At 43.2% G+C, this 20,123-nt stretch overlaps 2 protein-coding genes across 3 annotated transcripts; both read left to right on the top strand.

The window, feature by feature from the left end:
• Window positions 1-5,235: 5,235 nt before the first annotated feature.
• Window positions 5,236-6,823, top strand: LOC104257455 (serum amyloid A protein). The gene is made up of 4 exons (XM_009812221.2): window positions 5,236-5,261; window positions 5,582-5,714; window positions 6,040-6,178; window positions 6,627-6,823. Exons 2-4 carry the CDS (start codon window positions 5,609-5,611, stop codon window positions 6,766-6,768), a joined length of 387 nt encoding a protein of 128 aa, XP_009810523.2. The 5' UTR covers window positions 5,236-5,261; window positions 5,582-5,608; the 3' UTR covers window positions 6,769-6,823.
• Window positions 6,824-7,246: 423 nt separating this feature from the next.
• SAAL1 (serum amyloid A like 1) lies at window positions 7,247-17,120 on the top strand. Of its 2 annotated transcripts, none has more exons than XM_059825698.1 (12): window positions 7,247-7,363; window positions 7,605-7,718; window positions 9,045-9,128; window positions 10,095-10,174; window positions 10,893-10,952; window positions 11,214-11,329; window positions 12,422-12,605; window positions 12,883-12,965; window positions 13,116-13,304; window positions 14,104-14,300; window positions 14,829-14,921; window positions 15,514-17,120. In XM_059825698.1, exons 1-12 carry the CDS (start codon window positions 7,247-7,249, stop codon window positions 15,604-15,606), a joined length of 1,410 nt encoding a protein of 469 aa, XP_059681681.1. In that variant the 3' UTR covers window positions 15,607-17,120. The 2 variants fall into 2 exon arrangements, with proteins under 2 accessions (XP_059681681.1, XP_059681682.1); XM_059825699.1 differs by having other exon boundaries at window positions 14,101-14,300.
• The last annotated feature ends 3,003 nt before the right edge of the window (window positions 17,121-20,123 follow it).

Raw genomic sequence — 20,123 nt, 5'->3', positions numbered from 1 at the left:
TACCTCCAGGGATGGTGACTCCACCACCTCCCTGGGCAGCCTGTTCCAGTGGTTCACAATCCTTTTGGTGAACAAATTTTTCTTAATACCCAATCTAAACCTTCCCTGGTGCAACTTGAGGCCATTTCCTCTTGTCCTATCGCTTGTTACTTGGGAGAAGAGACCAGCACCCCCCTTGCTACAACCTCCTTTCAGGTAGTTGTAGGGAGCAATAAGGTCTCCCTTCAGCTTCTTCTTCCCCAGGCTAAACAACCCCAGCTCCCTCAGCTGCTTCTCATAGGACTTGTTCTCTAGACCCTTCACCAGCTCCGTTGCTCTTCTTTAGACGTGCTCCAGCACCTCAATGTCTGTCTTGTAGTGAGGGGCCCAAAACTGAACACAGTATTTGAGGTGGGGCCTCACCAGTGCCGAGTACAGGGGCACAATGACTTCCCTTGTCCTGCTGGCCACCCTATTTCCAATACAAGCCAGGATGCTATTGGCCACCTGGGCACACTGCCGGCTCATTCAGCCGGCTGTCGACTAACACCCCCAGGTCCTTTTCCACCAGGCAGTTTTCCAGCCACTCGTCCTCAAGCCTGTAGCATTGCAGTGAGGTTGTTGTGACCCAAGTGCAGGACCTGGCACTTGGCCTTGTTGAATCTCATACAATTGGCCTCAGCCCATCGATCCAGCCTGTCCAGATCCCTCTGAAGAGCCTTCCTACCCTTGAGCAGAGATGGTGTTGTCTGCAAACATACTGAGGGTGCACTTGATCACCTCGTCCAGATCATTGATGAAGATACTAAACAAGACCGGCCTCAATACTGAGCCCTGGGGAACACGACTTGTGACCAGCCACCAACTGGATTTAACTCCATTCACCACAACCCTTTGGGCCCGGCTGTCCAGCCAGTTTTTTTAGGCAGTGAAGAGTGTACCCATCTAAGCCATGAGCAGTCAGTTTCTCCAGGAGAATGCTGTGGGAAATGGTGTCTGTCAAAAGCTTTACTAAAGTCCAGGTAAACTTTGGTAGTTCCACAATGAATTTCGACATTTTGGAAAGTGAGAGGAATGCACGTCTTATTTTAGTAATCTTTTTAAGAGCTGAAGGTTTAGATAAGTATTGTTAGATGGATGTTGTCAAGAAAGAAGTCTTTTTAAATATCTGCTAGAATATGAAGATTCATAAAATCAGTTGGATTTTTTTCTCATTTACAGAACTATGTTCCATAGTAGCATAGAAAGCACTCTTTCTGCACTTGTTGCATCTTTGAACAAGTGTCTTTTTAGGCTTTTAGTTTTGGCCCTCTTCACTGTCAGACTCTCACATTTTTAGCAGAAGGCCACTGCATCTGGTCAATACTTGATTTTCACCAATGTCGTTTACACAAAAAATTAACGCATGCATTGGAACTAAATTTTATTAAAATCCACAATTTTGTAATGAAATTACTTGAAAATATTTCTTTATAAAGCATATGTTTATGTAGTCTTGCAGCACTTGTAGTGCTGCAAAATAATGCTTTTATTTTCATCAAAATAGGACTTAGTAATACAACTTTCAGACTTTTGAGAGGTGCAGTCTGACTATTTAATCTTAATTGCAAGAAAGACTTTATTGTGGAGGGTTGGTTACTTCACTAGATGAAATGAAGTTACAGTGAGACAATTAGTGGCAGGCATTCACCTATTAATAGTGTTGCTTGCGGAAAAGCCAATACCGAACTAGTTCTAAAAAAGAAAACTTGACATCTTTTGGGATTTAGACTTTGACATGGAAAATAGCACAGATCCTTCTATCAGAAACACCCCATGCTCTTACACTAAGACTTGGAATAGGAGCCAGGCACCTGCAGTGTGTGGTGAGGGTACACAACTCAGATGATGTTGGTGCCTCTTTCTCTTAACCTGCCATGCTGCTACCTCAGTGGCTGTTGCGCTTAACTAACTCCTTTTCATACAGTGTGTGAACGTAGTACAGCTTTAGCTGAGTACTCGTGTTGCCTACCTTAGAGGAAGTTGGCGGGCTTTCCAAGAATGTACCTGGCTTACCTCTGTATCTAACACTCCCACTTTATTTGCTCTGTGTATTTTGTGTACGCAGCAGTCTCTTTCTTACTTCTGTGGGGTTTTTGTACACTTGGTTAACTTTAAGGGTTGGGGCTTTTGGATTTTTTTTACAATAGATCATAACTTTCCATTCAGAGCTTTTTTTAAAAATTTTGTGTCAGGACCGTCATATAGCTAACAACGGGAAGTGTTTATTCAGATTTGGTGTCTAAAGTGAGCTTGTGTTGATGATTTCAACTAACGGCTGTCAATAAAGAGGAAGAACTTACTCTCTAAAGAAGAGTTGGAAAATCGCTGTTTCCTATTCTTGATACAAGTGTTTTCATCTCTTGCGGGTAAGGTGAAGGGACTGTGAAATGAAATGGTCTTCTATTTAGAAGTTACAGTTGTACAGAGCAGTGCCCTCATCCTAAAGCTACAGCCCCTACCAGCTCTTGTCAGCCAACTAAGCATACACCACTGAGTTTAAGCCAGCCTGTGCTGGAGCAGATGAGCTGCAGCTCATCTTTGGTTTTGGTGACTGACTGTTAGTGGAGGGGACCCTTGAAAAGCAGAGATGAATAAAGGGGGCTTTGCCTGGAGCAACTTTAAATAGAAGCTGTGGGGGTTTTTTTGTTTGTGTTTTGGTTTGTTTTTTTCCACAAATATATAAAAGCCTCATACCTGCCTCAAAACATTATTTCACTGTTACAATCATCATCAAAACCTATGGGGAAATCAGTTTTATTTAAGATAGTGTGTTTCTTGAAGAGGGGCCAAGTTTGCAGTTGTTCTACACATCTACAAGCCTGAGACCAATGCTAGTAAATATTCCATACAGCGGCATGGCAAAATTCCTGAAGTGGATTGTTGCCCGGGTAAACTTAGATAAGGTGCTGTCACTTCCCAGTATAAGAAATAACTGCATCTATTATTGTGCCTGAGCTGGGAATTCACCTCATCTGCTTTCTCAATCTGAGACTTACTTAGATTGCAAAACGCCTAGGTTGCGGAATGTTTGCAGAATGGAGCTTGCATTTATAGATATTTAGAATTAAAGGGCAACCAATTTGACGTTGTTTTTTATCTTGCTATCAGAGTGTACAAACCCAGAAAACAGACTCCTGGGACCCCTAACTGTTATGTTTACCCAGTGTGCGCACACAGCCCGTGTTTTAGTGCTAGGCCAGAAAGCAATATTCCATTCAAACCCTTCTGCATACTCAGAGGCAGCTTGCCTATTTCTGTTGCAAAAGCAACAGTTTTGGCTGCAGCTTGTTTCTGTGGGCCAAGGGCTGTGACCCAGAAAGCAGGCCAGGAGGATACGGGAAAGCAGTGCTCAGGCTGTTACCTGCTGGAGCACAAAGCTGGTGCTTTATCTCAGTTCCTGTAAGGAGCTCCAGCATTGTTGTCACTGCTGCTGCCCTCCTTCTTAGAGACAAGTCAAAGGGATACAATTCAAGATCTTCTGAAGATCCCTTCCAGTGCCTACCTTCTTGCAATTATCTCCACATTTGTGCTCTTTGCAGAAAATTTTGGTTTGGGGAGAATGTGAAACATAAATATCCTCTATGGTCCAAATATGTCGGAGCTCTTGTGTCAGTTCCTTGTGTCAGTTTTGAAGCCAATGCTCTGTTCTGTAAGTCAAAACCAAAAAGGTGACAGACAGGGCTACTTGCAGCCAGCAGAGAAGGCACTTGAGCTGATGTGTACTGTAAGAGCATACGTCATCACTAGGATGTAAGCAGAGTTGCAGCAAAACACAGCACTCCAGTCTCTGCAGTAACTGAGCTGTTAAGACTGCACCAAGCTCACAGGCAGTGGGGTCAAAATCACGTGCCTGGCCCCTGCTTTTTGCAAGGGGTCTGTGTCCATTGGGTTAGGGTTGTTTCTCATTTCAAATTGTTCCATTCAGCAATACAGTGTACTAGAGAGTATGTCCTGCCGTTCCAGGCCTGCCTGTGGAAAATGTCTCTTTTCCCCTTAAGCTAAGTCCTTGTTTGAAGTCCAGCGATGCGCAAGGAAGTTAGCTGCTGGCACTTCGTTAGCTCAGTTTGTTACTGCACCTCTTTTGCCTCATGCCTCTGCCCTTCAGCTCCAGCGGCTAATTGTTTCAAGTGACAGAGTTGTGAACGGAGCATCTACACATACCTCTTCTGCAGAGAATTTAAAGAAGCTCTCTCAGACTTGTTAAATCATGTGTGAGACCACACAACGGGAAGGTGTTCTGCACATTCATTCTGCAGTGCAACTGCACTCAAACCCAGAGCTTTCTGCAAGGGAAGCAGTTGTGTCGGTTGTTAACCAAGGGAAGCAAGCAGGCTCCTAAGCAGAGAGAGCACAGTGGGTACTCAAACTATGAACCATGCCAATAGGGCCTGACAGTTAATACATCGATCTTGACATCTAGCAGAGTTGTGGCTGCATGGATCTGAACTTCCCCTTAGGTAAAATGTTTACTGCTGCATCAAAAACTCTCCTTAGTTTAGCCCACTTGAGCCCCACGGAGCCGCTGTTGCAGCAGGATGGCTGGAAGTCCCTTGAGAAGGATCTGTGAGAGCAAGAAAAGGCAGGACAAACCATTCAGGCCTTCCTTATGGCGGCATGTGCGTGTGCTATCTTAAAAGCATTATCGGCAGGGATGTAGGTGTATGTGGTTCACTTTGCAATGGAGTTAAGAGCAACACTTCATGTTTTCCGTTCCATCAACTCTGGGATCCATCTTGTCATCCCAGCACACATGGGAATTTCACTCAGCAGCCATTCTGGTAACGCAGCTGACTGATCCTTGTGCACAGACACAGACCCAACCTTGTGCGTCAACATACAGTGCAGATGATCAGGCACCTTCTCCGAGCTCTGTCCAGCACAAGAGCCGAACAAAAGTGTCACCCTTAAGCCAACTGTAACACTTCAAGCACACTTCAGTCTTTGGGGCAGTTTCCTAGCCTGTTTGTTATGAGGAACAAATAGTCCCGTGGACAGCTGAAGAAGTACCACACACTTTCTAAAAAATTGTGTAACAGGAGCTATGAACTTCCAGTAAGGACAAGGACAGGCTTACCGGAATGTTTTCTGTGTTGGAAGTGGAGGGGGGGGGGAATTCCCAGCCATGGGTATCCTTTCCCATTTCCTTTTTTTGAGGGGTTTGAATTGTATATAAATACCCTGAGTCTGAGAGCACACAAGACAAGCTCCATCTCCTCCTTTGGCTTTGCCTTTCTGCAGTGGTGAGTGATATTCTGAATTTGTGAGCTCTGTATGTGCAGTGTTCTTAGCTGGTATTCGGGAACAGGACTAATGCTTTAGCATGTGGGGCTCCTCTGTGCTCATGATAGTTTCTCACGTCCATCTGCCTCTGTTGCGGAGTCCTTAGCTGAGCTTGCAGTTGCACAGAGGGCATCAGTCCTTGCGGGGGGAGATGCGGGTTCCTGGGCTAGCCATCAGCTCTGGGGCAGCCGCCTGGGCACAGCTATGGGTGTGATGGATGCTGTATCAGCAGTCTCTCAAAGGTGCTCCAGAACTGCTCCTCTCTCTGATTTTCTCACAGCTCTGTGTCAGGCTTGGGCTGGGAACCATGAGGCTCTGTGTCTGCCTTGTGTTGCTCTCCTTTATTCTATGTGCAAGCGCCGATATGCAACCATTAGCCCGAGGTGGACGATTTGCCTGGGATGCAGTGGGAGGTAAGCTGCTGTTACCACGGGCCTTTCTGTCAGGAACCCCCTCCCCGAGCACAGGTTACGGGCAGTCAGTGGACACAGTCCTCAGAGCTGGGAGGTCCGCAGCTCCCCGTGAGGAACCCTGCTGGTTTCTGCTGCTGGAAGAGGGCCTTGATAAGCCCCTGCAGGCTCTTTTCGTGGGCACCCCACGTGCAAAGGCCAATGTGGAGAATTGCCTCTCTGTGTTACCGCTCCTTGGGCCTTTCAGCTCCTGGCTGAAATGGTACTTAACTGTTTCTGGGATGACTCTTTAAAGTCAACACCATCTCTGTTTCTCTGCTTTCTTCAGGGGCATGGGATATGCTCAGGGCATACTGGGACATGCGCGAGGCAAATTATAAAGGTGCCGACAAATATTTCCACGCTCGTGGGAATTACGATGCTGCCCAAAGAGGACCTGGCGGTGCTTGGGCAGCCAAAGTGATCAGGTAATGGAGCGTGTTTGGCTTGTTAACAGTGAGTTTCTAGGGATCCAGGCATTCCAGTTAGAGTGAAGTCCTTCTTGACTTGTACTCAGCTTTTGACCTAGAAGGACAGTGGAAGGGGGGGAAGCAGTTAATGTCTGAACAGCTTGTCTCTATTAGAATGGTGCCTGTCCTCCCACCTGAGCGTGAGCCTTTCTCCTTGTCCTCCCGAGAAGGCAGATTCCTTAGCTCTGCATTTCTGTCGATAAGGAACTCTCTGTCCTTGCTGGTTTGTTTCTTGACATGCCGGTCACTGATTCTGCTGCGCTTCTCAGACAAGGACTGAACACGTGCTTGCATCTCACTTGGAGAAGTCCTGCGGAAAGGCTAGCTACTCCGCACGGGTGAGGAAATCAATGCAAAGTGGAGTTAAATGCCGGTGGGTTCAGGTGGCCTGTTTTCTCCCCGCTAGTGACGCCCGGGAAAACTGGCAAAGCGACATGAGCGGCAGAGGCGCAGAAGACACCCGAGCTGACCAAGAGGCCAACGCCTGGGGCAGGAACGGCGGGGACCCCAACCGCTACAGGCCTGCCGGCCTTCCCAGCAAATACTAACGCTGCCCCGCAGGCGGCCGTCTCTGCTCCCCTCTACCCCTCTCCGTGCAGCCGAATAAAGGAACTACCCCGAAAACCGCCCGGCCTCGCCGCTGCCTTCCTTCTGGGGCGGGGACCCGAGGGCACAGCGCCGGCCTCCAGCGAAGCGGGACGCCCTCAAGGGCCGCGCTCCCCGCGCGCATCCCCGCGGGGCGATGTCAGGGCATCACGGGGGCCACCGGCGCTGCCAAGGGGCGGGCGTCTCCCTTGGCCCCTCGGCTGCCCTGGGAGCCCGGGGGCTGCTTTCCGCGGGGGGGGGGGAGCGGCGGCGCCCGGGGCCCGGCCCGGCCGTTGGGCTCTGGTGAGGGCCTACGGCGGCCGTTGGGCGGTGGCCTCCCGGCGCCCCGCCCCGTCAGGGGGCGCTGTGGGGCGCCGCCCGAGCGCCGCTCTGGCCGCCGCCGCCGCCTCGCTGGCGCCGGCGCGGTTGTGGCGGGCCGCCATGGACCGTAATCCCTCGCCGCCCTCCAGCGAGGCGGAGGAGGAGGAGGGCGACGCGGTGGGGAACACGGTGTACAGCAAGCACTGGCTGTTCAGCATCCTCACCCGCCTCATCGAGGTGCGGGCCTGCGGGAGCTGTGAGGGGAGAGGCCGGCGGGCGCGGTAACCGCCAGCGCCTGGCGGGTGCGGTGCGTTACCGGGGGCCGGGAGGGACGCGCGGCACACCGGTTTCCGAGTTGTGTGGGGTTTTTTTAAGCTGTGACTGAAGGGATGGGTCGTTGTTAGTGTTAGTGGCGGTTTTCGGTCGTAGCTCACGTACCGCCGTACCCCCGTGTGCCCCCCCCCCCGGTTTCTCTCAGGTCATTAGCCCCGAGAAGACGGATCCCGCCGTCAGCCCCGAGGGAATGCAGACAGAACTGGACGAAGAGATGGAGAATGACATTTGCAAAGTGTGGGACATGTCGATGGACGAGGTAGGAGCGATGTGCGGGGCTCCGGCCTCGAGGGCGGTTGGCGGCTGTGGGCACCTTCCGCCATGTTTCTGCTGCTGAGCGTGTTCAGTCAGAGCCCTTCTGGAGGTGGGAGAGGGCTCAGGGTCAAACGGGCTCCGTCAGCTTTCCCATTGCGGTGGTGTTGCTTGTTCTCCGGTTTTCTGACTGTTCGGTGGGTCGTGAGGCAGAGCAGGTGTGGTGAATTGGCATCAAGCAGGCTCATCGCGAAGGCTTCTTTTCAAGATGAGCGAGAACTTTGCGTGCGTCCTTTGGCCCAGCACTAGTTTGCAGAAGCAGGCCTTCTGTTGTGTCCTGGCTGCTGGATGCCGTGCTGCTGTTTGAGGATATAAAGCAGAGCTGTGTGTGAATGTAAAAGAAACAAGACCTTCCCCCAGGTGTCTAATGGATCGCACAGTGCTATTGCTTAGGGTCAGCTGGTGTAAATGGGGCTGTATTCACACCTGTTGGTTTTCTCTGTTATGTGCAGGAGTTGAACCAAAGCTCAGCGTTATTAGAAGACAGTACCTTAACTGTAGCTGAAATGAACTCAGGTGCATAGCCTTTATCTTCAGCAGTTTGATTATGGAGATAATATTGATGCCCTCTCTAAATAGGCATATTTTCCTCTAGCAATTGCAATGCATCCTGGTAGTAAGTGTAGTTTTCTCTGATAGACAATAATAGATTTTAAACTTCCGCTACAGACTCACAATGGCAATCTAACGTAGCTTCTTGGTATTTTTCTAAACATTCTCAAATGCTGGAACAAATTCTCAAGTAAGAGATGTGTATTTTTTTAAAACTATTATTATTTTATTCCCTGGCTTTTCGTTAGATATTTTAAATAAACATGGAAGATGTGTTCTTTACTCCGAAATAGAGAACTAATCTTGTGCTTTAATGTGGTAAAAGGAGGAGGAGATTTCCTCTTTTGTATGCTCTGATCAAGTGCTAATGGTAGTCCCTTCCCTTGTTTGTTTTTGTACCTGTGGGTGACATCACTGTCTGAAAACAGGGTATTTGCTGAATTCTGACTTGGCGTCTCTGACCCTCTGTTGGGACAGAGAGCAAAAGAAACTAAATGTGACTTTTTGGCTCATTGTATAGCAAATCGCTGGTGTCCTGAATAACCATAGGGGCTTGCTGATCTTCTCTCATTGAAAAGTGAGGATTATTGGTATTAACTGTTGAGAAATAACTGATCTCTTGTAGTGAGTTTGACATCTCTTTGATCCAGTCCTTGTGCTGTGAGAAAAGGTCTGATTTTTGCATTTGGAAATTGTAGAAGTCCATTCACTTTCTCCACAGGATGTCGCTTTATTTCTTCAGGAGTTCAACGCCCCTGATATATTCATGGGAGTTTTTGCCAAGTCAAAATGCCCTCGCCTTACTGTAAGTATGGGCTGTTAAAAAGCTGTCCCATATTAATAGCAATAGTAGATAGCTCTGTACATGCATTTGCACATATCTCCCTCCTCCTCCTGTTGCATGTTTGAATAGGTTAGGGGAATGAGGAGAAAACACAATGAATAGAGACACAAGGCTTTTAAAGTTCAGTACTTTGTCTTTTGAAAGTACAACCAAAATTTGGAAGTCAGTGCTAATCAGCTGTCACGACTACTTTCTTGAGATAGTGGCTGCTAGACTGTCTGCTGTAATTTAGCAGAGGTAACAAAATGTTAATAAAAAAGATAACCTTGAGTGGTGAGGGTTGTTTTCCAACTTAAAGTTGCTGAAAGTGAGTGATTCCCAGGACATTCTGTGTCAGCAGCAGCCACCCGCAGGTGTTTCGGAGCTCTCACAGTCCCTTTTGTAGGAGCATGCATCCTTTTAATGATTGTCTAGGCACGAATATCTTAACGGGATGTACTGTGTTTGGTTTTTGTGTTTTTTTTCTTTTTTAAATCTCTGCAATTAGAAAATGGGCTTTGCTGGAAGCTTGTATTAAGACCCCTTTCTTTTGAGAGGAAGTGAATATCTGTGAGGGTTGCACTTACATGGTGATATTTTTGTTCTTGGGACTTTATATTGCTTTAATAATAGGGATGTCAGATTAGCTTCAAAACAGTATACATAAAATATGCAAGCAAAGTTGATTTTAAAATGCATTTGATTTTATGGAACACCTTAACACTGAAATATCTGCATGGTACCTGTCGTAAGTGTATTTTAAGCTAGTCTTATAGCATCCTGTAGAAAAAAATCTGTATTTCTGTCTTGAAATTGGCAGGTCATAAGAACTTGAAAATCAAACTGGAAAACATCTTTGAACCTTTCTTACTTTTGTCTTATGGCTGTGGTAATGAAATTTTGAACTATGTTGCAGTTGCTTCATTATGCTGTATTTTGACTTTTCAGGAAATCTGTGTGGGAATATTAGGAAATATGGCCTGTTTCCAAGACATATGCATGTCCATTAGTAAAGATGAGAATCTTGGGTAAGTGTATATGTGCTTTATACATGCATGAGTACTGCTTTTCTGGACTCACAATCATGAAAGATATGTTATAGAAGGAACTAAGTTTGCCTGCCGTGCGTCATCTTCATTCACACCTTTTTGGCTGACCATAGTTGTGTGGGAAGTGTTCAGTGAAGAAAAAAAAGGATACAGACCACTATTTTTTTGTTGTTTTTAACCCCCAGTCAAGTTCTTGAATCTTTAATTTCTAAGTTTGGCAATCTTGAAACATTGGTAATACATGCACAGTCAGGAAAAGCTGGTTTTAGTCTTGCTACGTGGCTGCAGCTGTGAAATTAACCTTTTTATAACTTTTTTTTTTTTAAACAAAGATAGTTTTTATTGGAGTCCAAATTGGAGAGATACAGATTTGATGGGTGGACTGTTTAGTGGATGAGGAATTGGCTGGATGGTGGCAGCCAGAGGGTAGTGGTCAATGGCTCTATGCCCGTATGGAGATTGGTGACAAGTGGTGTCCCTCAGGGGTTCACAGGTTGCCCAGAGAGGTGGTGGATGCCCCATCCCTGGAAGCATTCAAGGTCAGGTTGGACGGGGCTCTGAGCAACCTGCTCTAGTTGAAGATGTCCCTGCTCATTGCAGGGGGGTTGGACTAGATGACCTTCAAAGGTCCCTTCCAACTCAAACCATTCTATGATTCTATGATTTATTAATCTAATCTTGCATTTTCTCCTTAAAGGCAAGTGTTATTGCAACGTTTGTGTGATTCAGACTCTCCAACTCTTCTGGAAACAAGCAGGTAGGACGTCTCAGAAATTGATGAATCATTAGTGTAGTTCTGCTATGTTCTGAGGCATGGGAAGAAAACTGACAAGTGGGTTCACTATTTTATTATCCTTTCATACTATCTTTTTGTCATTTCCTCATTGTTCTGGAATTGATTTGCTGTGAGATAGATTCCTGTGTCTGTCACATCGTTCTCATTGTTTTGGATTTACACTTGTACAGCTAAAATCAATGAATTAGTTTCTAATTTGTTACATGGGCAATTCTTGTCTAGGTTGTTGTTAACTTGCCTCTCCCAGCCTGAGGTGGCCAACGTCTGGGTTGAGAGAATCCGAGAAAACCCTTCCGTGTATGACTGTGTTTGCTTTATCATGTCCAGCTCTACGAACGGTACGTTGCCAAAACAAGCTGGGAGTTAGTGGGTGTTTGCAGAAAAAAATAAGAACTGAAGTATGCAGTTTCCAAGACAAATATTTTCAATTGGGAGTACAGAATTTCTTTAAAATAAAGTAAACCTCATGAATTTAAAGGACACCAAAATAAACTTGTCCTGCCTTTGCAGGTTTATAAATATATGTAAAACCAGCCAGAAAAGCACCCATAGAGGAAGAAGAAAGCTCGGAGGGGGAATAAAAATAGGTCTAATGGAAGAAATTGTTATTTGGCACAGTAAAAGAAAGGACATAGTCCTTGTTCAGGGATATGCATCTGCCATTTTTGATCCTTGAAATAAGACCTCATTTAAAATTTTTTTCAAGCCAGATATGTATTTTCCATTTTTAAAACTACCATTTTTGAGGAATGTGAACTAGAGGAATGATTCAGTTACTCTGAACGGCAGCAGAATACTGCACAGGCTTTGGGTGTGCAGACAGGGGTACACAAATCTCTCTTAGCACTAATTTAGCAAAAACCACACTAAGCACCTAATCATGTAAATATTTTTGAACAGCATTTATTTTTCACGTCCAATGCAATTGTAACAGCAGGTACCATTTTTCTAGGAATCCTAATAAGTTACCTTTTTCGATTTGGTTGTTTTTCATGACAGTGCTCAGAAATCCTGCTCTGTCCAATTGAAATCACAGATCTACTTAAGTAAAATGCAGATTGGCAGGTGTAAGGTGAGCAGAAAACTGCATATTTAGGGACAAATATTGCAAAGTTTTACTTCAGAAGCAGAAGTTACCGCTTTTCAGGAACCTAAAGTCTCTTTGCAGAATAAAGTTCCTGCTTTATAAATGGTATGATAAGGTAGAAGGTGTTTGTGGGCTTTCCAGCAGACCCTATTTATCAAACTCTTCACCTGATCTGTGCCACAAAAAGGAACTAAACGTGGCAACCATTAGTAGGTTGTGAACGAAACTAATATATTTCAGCACTGAATTTACTCTGAATACTTTTATATGTTAGCATTTTGTGAGCTAATTTTTGCTCTTTGTTTTTAGTCTTGTTGAAATTGATACATTTTCTCTTGTGCAGTTGAATTGCTGGTAAAAGTGGGTGAAGTGGTGGACAAACTCTTTGATCTAGATGAAGAGCTAATGTTAAGCTGGATTAAAAATGGCACTTGTCGGTCTGTGGGACCATCTGTAGATGATTCCCCTGAAGAACTTCCAGATTTTAAGATTGTGCCTTGTATACTTGAAGCAGCCAAACAAGTCCGGTATGTGAGATTTTTTTTCAGTTTCATGGCTGGGGAGATTCCTTATAACCTTGTCAAGGCCTGTGTCTGAACATCTTGATTTCAGTGGGAGTGGCATAGTTTGACCGATCTCTAGAAGACGTTTCCCTGTACTTATCATCTGAAATGAGTCAACTAGTTTGTTAGCAAGGAGAATGGCAGTAATAGCTGATAGTCTTCTGTGTGTCCAAAACACACAGAATATAAACTCAGTAATCAGATCTTTAATTTGTCTTTGTTTTTTGTTTGTTCTGTGTAGATCAGATAATCCAGAAGGACTTGATGTTTATATGCATATTTTGCAGCTCCTGACCACAGTGGATGAGGGTATTCAGGCTATCGGTAAGACACTTGAATTGCTACATATGATAGGACCAAGAATGGCAGTAACTTCTAGATCATCAGATATTTAATGGAGAGAAAAATAATACATGTACCTAGATTAAATTTGATGGGTTGGTGGGTTGTCTGTCTGTCTTTCTTTTTCTCAAGTGCAGGCTCCTGATGGAGGAAAAGAGACTTGGAGTTTGCTTTATGACCTTGTTTGCCATGAACTTTGCCAGCCAGATGATCCACCGATCATTGTGCAGGAGCAGAAGACTGTACTGGCCTCTATTTTGTCCGTGCTGTCTGCTATGTTTGCTTCACAGACAGAACAAGAATACACCAAGATGAGGAAAAGCAAGTCATGCTTATTTCTGTTCTGTTTTTTTTTAATGTTGTTTTCACAATTGACTTATGTATGTGGGGTGAAAGGTGGTTAATTTATTACTGTTTACTAGAGACCAGTTCAGAACACAGAATTCATTTACATGTTTGAATACAGTAAGGCTCTTTACTGGGTACTCTAAAACAAAATTTGGTTACTGGATATCTCTGAAGAGTTACAGTAATAGAATCTAGAGATGCTGTTCAGTCTTCTCCATTGGGTAAATTAATAAAAGTTGCAGAATTCATCTTTGCTAAAATGGGAGGTCTTGATAGTGATTTTTTTTTTTTTTTTTTTTTTTTATTAGAGGGAGATTCTGCACTTACTTAAATCCATCTTTATCACTTGTTACTTTTAAATCCATTGACAAGTCTTTAGAATTAAAAGCCTATCTTGGGAATGTGAGTCAGGGTCATCTGCAGCAGAAAGACGTGTTGGTTTGGTTTATCAGATAGGATTATCTGGATGCAAATTTAACATATTAACCTCTCTGAGGTACTGCTAGAGACATTTTTCCTTCTCGTATTTCTTAGCACTGGCATATGCTTTTTATAGATGCAGGTTAGCTTGCAGAAAAAATGGTTTGGGTTTTCTACTACATTTCCACTTGCTTCTCTAAAACAGTCTTTGATAAAACACAACACTGTTAGAATATACGTTCCTATAGCTTTTGTATAAAATCTTGTGATGTGTTTCAAAATCCTAATGCCTTGAAAGGATGGGGAAAAATTTTCAGTGTTACATTTCCATTTTCTTGTTACTTTATATTAGATATGCCTCTGATTGGGAGCTTGATTCGTATCTTGCAATACATGGAAGGCTGTGGGAAGAGATCTGTTGATAACTCAAAGGAGTCTGAACAACAAGAGACTGGAAGGGCTGATCTAAACGAGGAAGATTTCCATTTAAAAATTTTGAAGGATATTTGCTGTGAATTACTTTCCAATATGCTTCAAGAACTGACCAAGGTAAGAATAAACAAAATTCTAGGAGGGATTTCTGCAGGGTAGGTAAGAAAAAAGATGTTACTATTAATGCGGCATTTTTCTGCGCAAGTGAAGTCGCATACTGGAAATTCATTAGACAATCAATCAGAAGGTGAGTACCAACATGCGTTTTAGATGGCAGGGACTCAGGTTTTCTGAGCTATGTGCCTCCAGGGCCAAGATTCTGTATGATAAGTTCTCTAGGTGTATGTCGCCATTTCTTTTGAATGAAAGCCAATTTATTTAAGAAGAGGAAAGAGTATCAATATATAAACTCACTTTCTCAGCTGGACTTCTTTATTATGGGACCATTCAGATTAAGAGACTTGCGGTGTGTGAGCTTTCACACCTTAGCTACATCTGGCATTCTCTGAGAACTGTAAGTTCTGGTTGTTGTACCCGTTTTTGAGAATGAAGCACATACTGTAGACCCTGTGTGCACAATTTTGAGTTTGTTCTTTAAACGGCTGTTCGTGACATACTAGTTGTATTTCTCATTTTATTTTCCAGGAAAATACGTTAGAAGGACTACACCAGGGACATTTAAATGAACAGACATGTTCCTGTGCGTTTCAGAACCTCCTACCTTTGTATTTCGCATCGGTGAGTATATGACAAGGTCTTTAACATAGCTGAAAAAATACTACTTGGGTGGCAAGGCATTTCAGGATCAGATGTAGAGGTAGGACAGAGTTGCTCAGACACAGGTAATATGCCATTCTAGACAGTCTTACGCTCTCTGTCTCTTCTGGCTTACTTCAGCCAGAGCTTTGCGTAGATCATCAGCTGATATAAGGGTCAAACTGTGCTGAAATAGATGGATGTCTGCAAATTTATGCTAGCTGAAAATTCGTGCTGTACATTTTTATAGAATAATTATTTTAGATATTTTTCCCAGGGGGGTTTTCTTTGTGTACTTTTAAACAATAAAATAAGAGTTTGGGGAAGGCAATAATGTTTCAAAATTTAGACCAACTGAAATTGTGGGGTTTAGGAGGAAGGTATCTACTGTGGAGCATTTTCCATTATTCTTTGCAGTGGCTGCTGCTGTTGGTGGGAAGGTACAGCAGTAGAAAGACCCTCTATACCAAGTATAAGAATTCTGTGTTCCATGCAAGTTTGTTTTTTTGTGTTTGTTTTTTTTCTTTGTGTGTGTGTGTGTGTGCACGCGTGTGTGTTTGCAATTTATTTCCAGGTGGAGAGTTTCCTTGAAGTTCTGCGTGAGGCTGATCAGACGCTTGCTGACAATCTAGAAAAACGTTTCCCGAGCCTGAAGGTTCACACCTAAGAATGTACATGAAATATTTTCCTTCTTTGGCATGAAGATTTTTGACTGTTTTATTACAGTGTTTCAGAAATCAAGTCTTCAGTAAATGCAGGAGAATGAGGCAACCTCCTTACCAACAGGTGGCTTTTAAGAAATGTTCCAGGTAGCCCTGATTAACCTAGGGTTAATCTGGTCTGCATTGGGGAAGGAAACTACTGTAAATTCAGTTCTGCATCTTCCATCCTGTTCGCTCTGGTGATGAGAGACTGTTGATTTCTATTTGCTCTTCTGCAGCGTAGTGTTCTTAGAATAACTCTTGATTCTGTGCTTTTCAACTTAAGTTGAAACAGCAAAATGAATTAAATGCACTGAGTATATTTTTAACATGATGCTGGTTTCTTCGAAGTTGCTGTTGGCAAAAGGAGGACTGATCAATAGAAAATGCCAGATGTCCTCTACCTAAGGACCTTCAAGCACCTGATAAAAACAGTTAAATTACACAGAGTTGTTTGGGGTTTTTTCTTTTTTTTTTTTCTCTTTTAGATCATATCAGTACCTTGAGCAGGTATTGTAACAAATGTTTCATCCTGCTCCTTTCAAATCTTCATACCTCTTGCAATGAAGCCTCTTCTACACCGCAGCTCTGAGTTGTGGCATCTAGGTCCTGTGCAGTTTAAAGGATTTGAGAATATGGTTACCAATGGTCTATGCTTCAGCTTCCAACCATTGCAGCCAGTTACCCAGAGTTAGAGTTGTAGGGCAGGTTTGGATTTAATCCGTAGCATACTTGTAAATTTTCTGCTTTTTTAAAGCAGTCTGTACTTCAGTTTAGGAATGTTAACATGTATCAGACAGTTCTTCCCTCATTCACATGTCTTGTGAATTATCTGTGAATGACATTAGACATGCCATGTTAGCCTTGGTTTTTCAGGGGAGCTTAAGGTGTTAGGTCACTTGCAGTAAATTCAGTCTGCAGTCTTCTAAAAATCCCACTTTTAATTATATTATGTTTTAACTGCTCTACATTTTTAGATCACTTGCCTGCATGCAGTGCAGCTAACATATTCTGTGTCTGAAAAGACAGCATAGAAACACATCAGCTTCACTGTTTCTGTAAATGGGAGTGGAAAACAATTGGTCTTTATTAGGTTTGGGATGTAAAAGAAAACAGGAACCAGAGCATAGAGAATAACTTAATACCGTATACACACATTGCCTGGCTCTCCAGGTTTTCACAGACTTTAAGTATTGTGCTGGGCCATGTTTTGTTTGCCCTGAGTTACCTCTACGTGTGGTAAAATACAGTATGTGTATATGTTTATAGCCTTTTCATCCAAACTTCCCGTTTTCAAAAGTAGTGCAACTTAATCGTTCTCTTGGGCTGCCAGCAGCATCTTAGTTGTTGGCAGAAGATTTAGAATTACAAATATCTGACTTGTGTCACCAAAAAGAATTGCCATGGTTTCTATCAATTTTTGTATGCTGTTTACTGGAGAAAAATTTTCTTAAACCTACAGATTTGTAATAAAGTTTCTTTTTTAAAAAAAACCTGTATGCTTTCCTTCATTCTAAGGGTCAATTAAATTTGTTTTCTGAGCCACTGGAAACGTCTGTTGCTCTCAAGTATGTGTCACTTGTAAGAGGAAAATTGAACCTCTTCATAATGTCAATGTCCTGTAAAATACATTGTCCTTCATTGGATATTTATTTTAACTCTCTCTTGCCTTCTTTTCTGAGTCATTTTTATGGTCTGGAAGTTAATGTCTCTCTCAGCGAGTTGTTAACATTTCTCTGAGCTTAGTTTGTCCCCAGGTATATCATAAGTGTCTTTATGATAGTCTGCCATAGTTAAGAATTATTTCTGGTTTGTGTCTTGAAATTTGTTGAAGTTTTGCAGTAGTTGTTTAATGTAATGTACAAAAAAGCTGAGACAAGATCTGTTGGTTTATTTTCTTCCTTCTTCTTTTCAACACACAACTATCTAGTATTGGCTGATTAATTGTTAAATGTGGTATCACTAATTCCAATGAGTAGGTGAGATACGTAATTTCCCTGATGTAATTATTCCCTAAGTGGGATGATATCTAATGCCTGTTGTGGTAGAAAAAATGGCCCATGTCAAGAAGTGGGAAACTAGCTGGGTTCCATCCCCCAGCTCTTCTGTAACAGAAGAAGCTGTAGAAACAGGTCCGACAGCCTTGCTTTAGCAGAATGATAATTCAAGTATGCCGGGAATTTTTATCCTTGACAAACGTGGTGAAATAGAGACTGAATTCCCCCTTTGCCCCAGCAAACAGCTGCTCTTGTGCAGTCTGTGCTGTGTGGGTGGGGCAGCGCTGTCTTTAGGAGCAGAAGGCTGGTGCCAAATTGAACGCAAGGTGAATGTCCAATGTTTCTGGCATTCAGATGTGGAAGAAACTACTTGTCGCGGGTGAATGATGTGTTTGGAAATGGTGCACATGCATTTCATCGTCTTGCCAGCAGGGACCTCCCTTAGCCTGTGCTTTGTGAACGTGATGTGTCTGGGTTTTTTTGGTGGTGTTTTTTTGGGGAGGGGTTGGGGTTTTTTGGGTTTGGTGGTGGTTTTTCTTTTTTCGGTTCCCTCTCCTAGCTGTGCTTTGGCACTGACAAGCCAGATCTCTCTGGGCTAATTGATCCAGAATGGATACCTATCTGTACAAGCAGGCAAGCAGCTTTCTTCCAGACCGAGGATCTGATTACCTCCGTAACATCCTCCTTTGGGGAAAAAAGAGACGTACTTGTCACTGCTTTGTGCAGAGCTTTGAACAAGAAGCGGGTATCTGAAGCATTGAACTAAAGTAACAGGAACGCGGTCCTGCTTGGACAGAGATGGGTATGAATTGTGGCATGAGCACACCTAGAAAACAGAAGTAGAAATTAGACCTAATAGATCCATATAAGAATTTCATTCAGAGAGGATTCTAACATTCTTTTGACTCACGTTTTATGTACGTTTGGCATCTTTATCCCACGTAGTAACTTTTTCCAGATGGGGCAAAGAAATACAAACCCAAAGAAATGTGGTATGTGGAGAAAAATCAATAGTATCAGAATGCTTCATCTGCTCCCTTGATGGTGCAAGGAGATTGTTGCTGTTCTTCATATCCTAATGCTTGCCCAGTATTCATGTCACAAACCTGTCCTTTCTGGTAGACTAAACCATGAAACCTAATATGCTGTGAAGTTCTTTTCTACGCTTCTCCATATTCAGGTCACTCTGCTTTCTTAATTTTCTGTCATTGCATGTTTAATTCATATTTTCTTATAACTGCTAGCATGATTCCTTTGTCTGTAAGATTATGTGTTGTTAGTATTGACCTATTATAACTACCTTTGGCTGTAACTAAGCTGAATGCAAAAAAACCCCAAACCGATCTTTATTTGTAATTCAAACATCTTCATAGTTTATGATACTGGTATGAAAAGGTATGGATATGTTCTGTGGTTTTGTTTGTTTTGAAAATCCATGCTCTTTCCCACTAGCCTTGGATTATTTTGGCTGTTACTGAGAGTTACAAAAGCAGCAGTATCTCTGTTATCTTTTTCGCTTGAGAATTTGCTTTTCTTTCTAGAGCAGAATCTCTTGGTCACAGCAGTTCCTTAGCATATCCTTTATTTTCCCCTCAAAATTAAATGTTGTCCATTTTTTCTTCTTTAATGCTTGCTGTTTACTTATTTTTTTGTTCTAGATGATGATGAAATTTATGTGCTCTGCCAAACTCAATGAGAAAGGAAGAACCTGCTACACCTGGGGCAAGGACCAGTCTGCTGTAATATAATACGATTTCTCAAAAATCTCTCATGTGAAGGCAAACAAAAGCAGCGAGCAGCTGTGCGTTTGCTCCCCAGTTGCGGCTGTGTGGGTCAGTCATGCAGTTAGTGTGCCCCTCAGTCGGAGCTGACAAGGCGTGTGCTAAGTGAACCTGACATCACAAGGTTGGTAAAATAAACCAGGTTATTTCCAATAGCTATTGACAGAGGTTTCACAATGGGAAATATTGCTTCTAGTCCTCCTTTTATTTGCCTCCCTGATTCAGTTATTTACCTCTTTTCTCCTCCAAAAAATGGTTTTATAATGCAAGGAGCTGACCTCTAAGATTGGTAAGAGAAAAGGTTTACTTCTGAGTTGTTACTGTGAAGAAAACGAACAAACCCGGGGAAAACGCCCTGGGGTTCTGTTTTCTCTCTTCCAGTTCAGATCTTTGGGAGTTAGCTGCATGTCTTAATGATGTCTGAGAAAACTCTGAGAGCTGAATCTGATACAGACTAATGCAAACAAGATTGCTTGAAAGGGTAACTGGTAGGATGCTGTGAAGAGAAGTAGTACTAGAGAGAGAAAAGAGGTAAAGAAGGGATACTGCAGCAAGAAAGAAAACAAGAAAAAACTTGGGAGAATTATGACAAAGGGGATAAATAGCGAGTAAATGTGATGTTGAAGGAGAAAGGTATTAAATATGAGTAACAATGTTAGCATTCTAGATTTGTCCAGGTGGAATAGCTAATGTGCGGTCACCTAT

This window comes from Gavia stellata, chromosome 17, assembly GCF_030936135.1.
Source record: "Gavia stellata isolate bGavSte3 chromosome 17, bGavSte3.hap2, whole genome shotgun sequence".
NCBI lineage: Eukaryota > Metazoa > Chordata > Aves > Gaviiformes > Gaviidae > Gavia > Gavia stellata.
The sequence above is the reverse complement of the archived record's forward strand: the minus strand, read 5'-3'. Positions and strand labels throughout refer to the sequence as shown.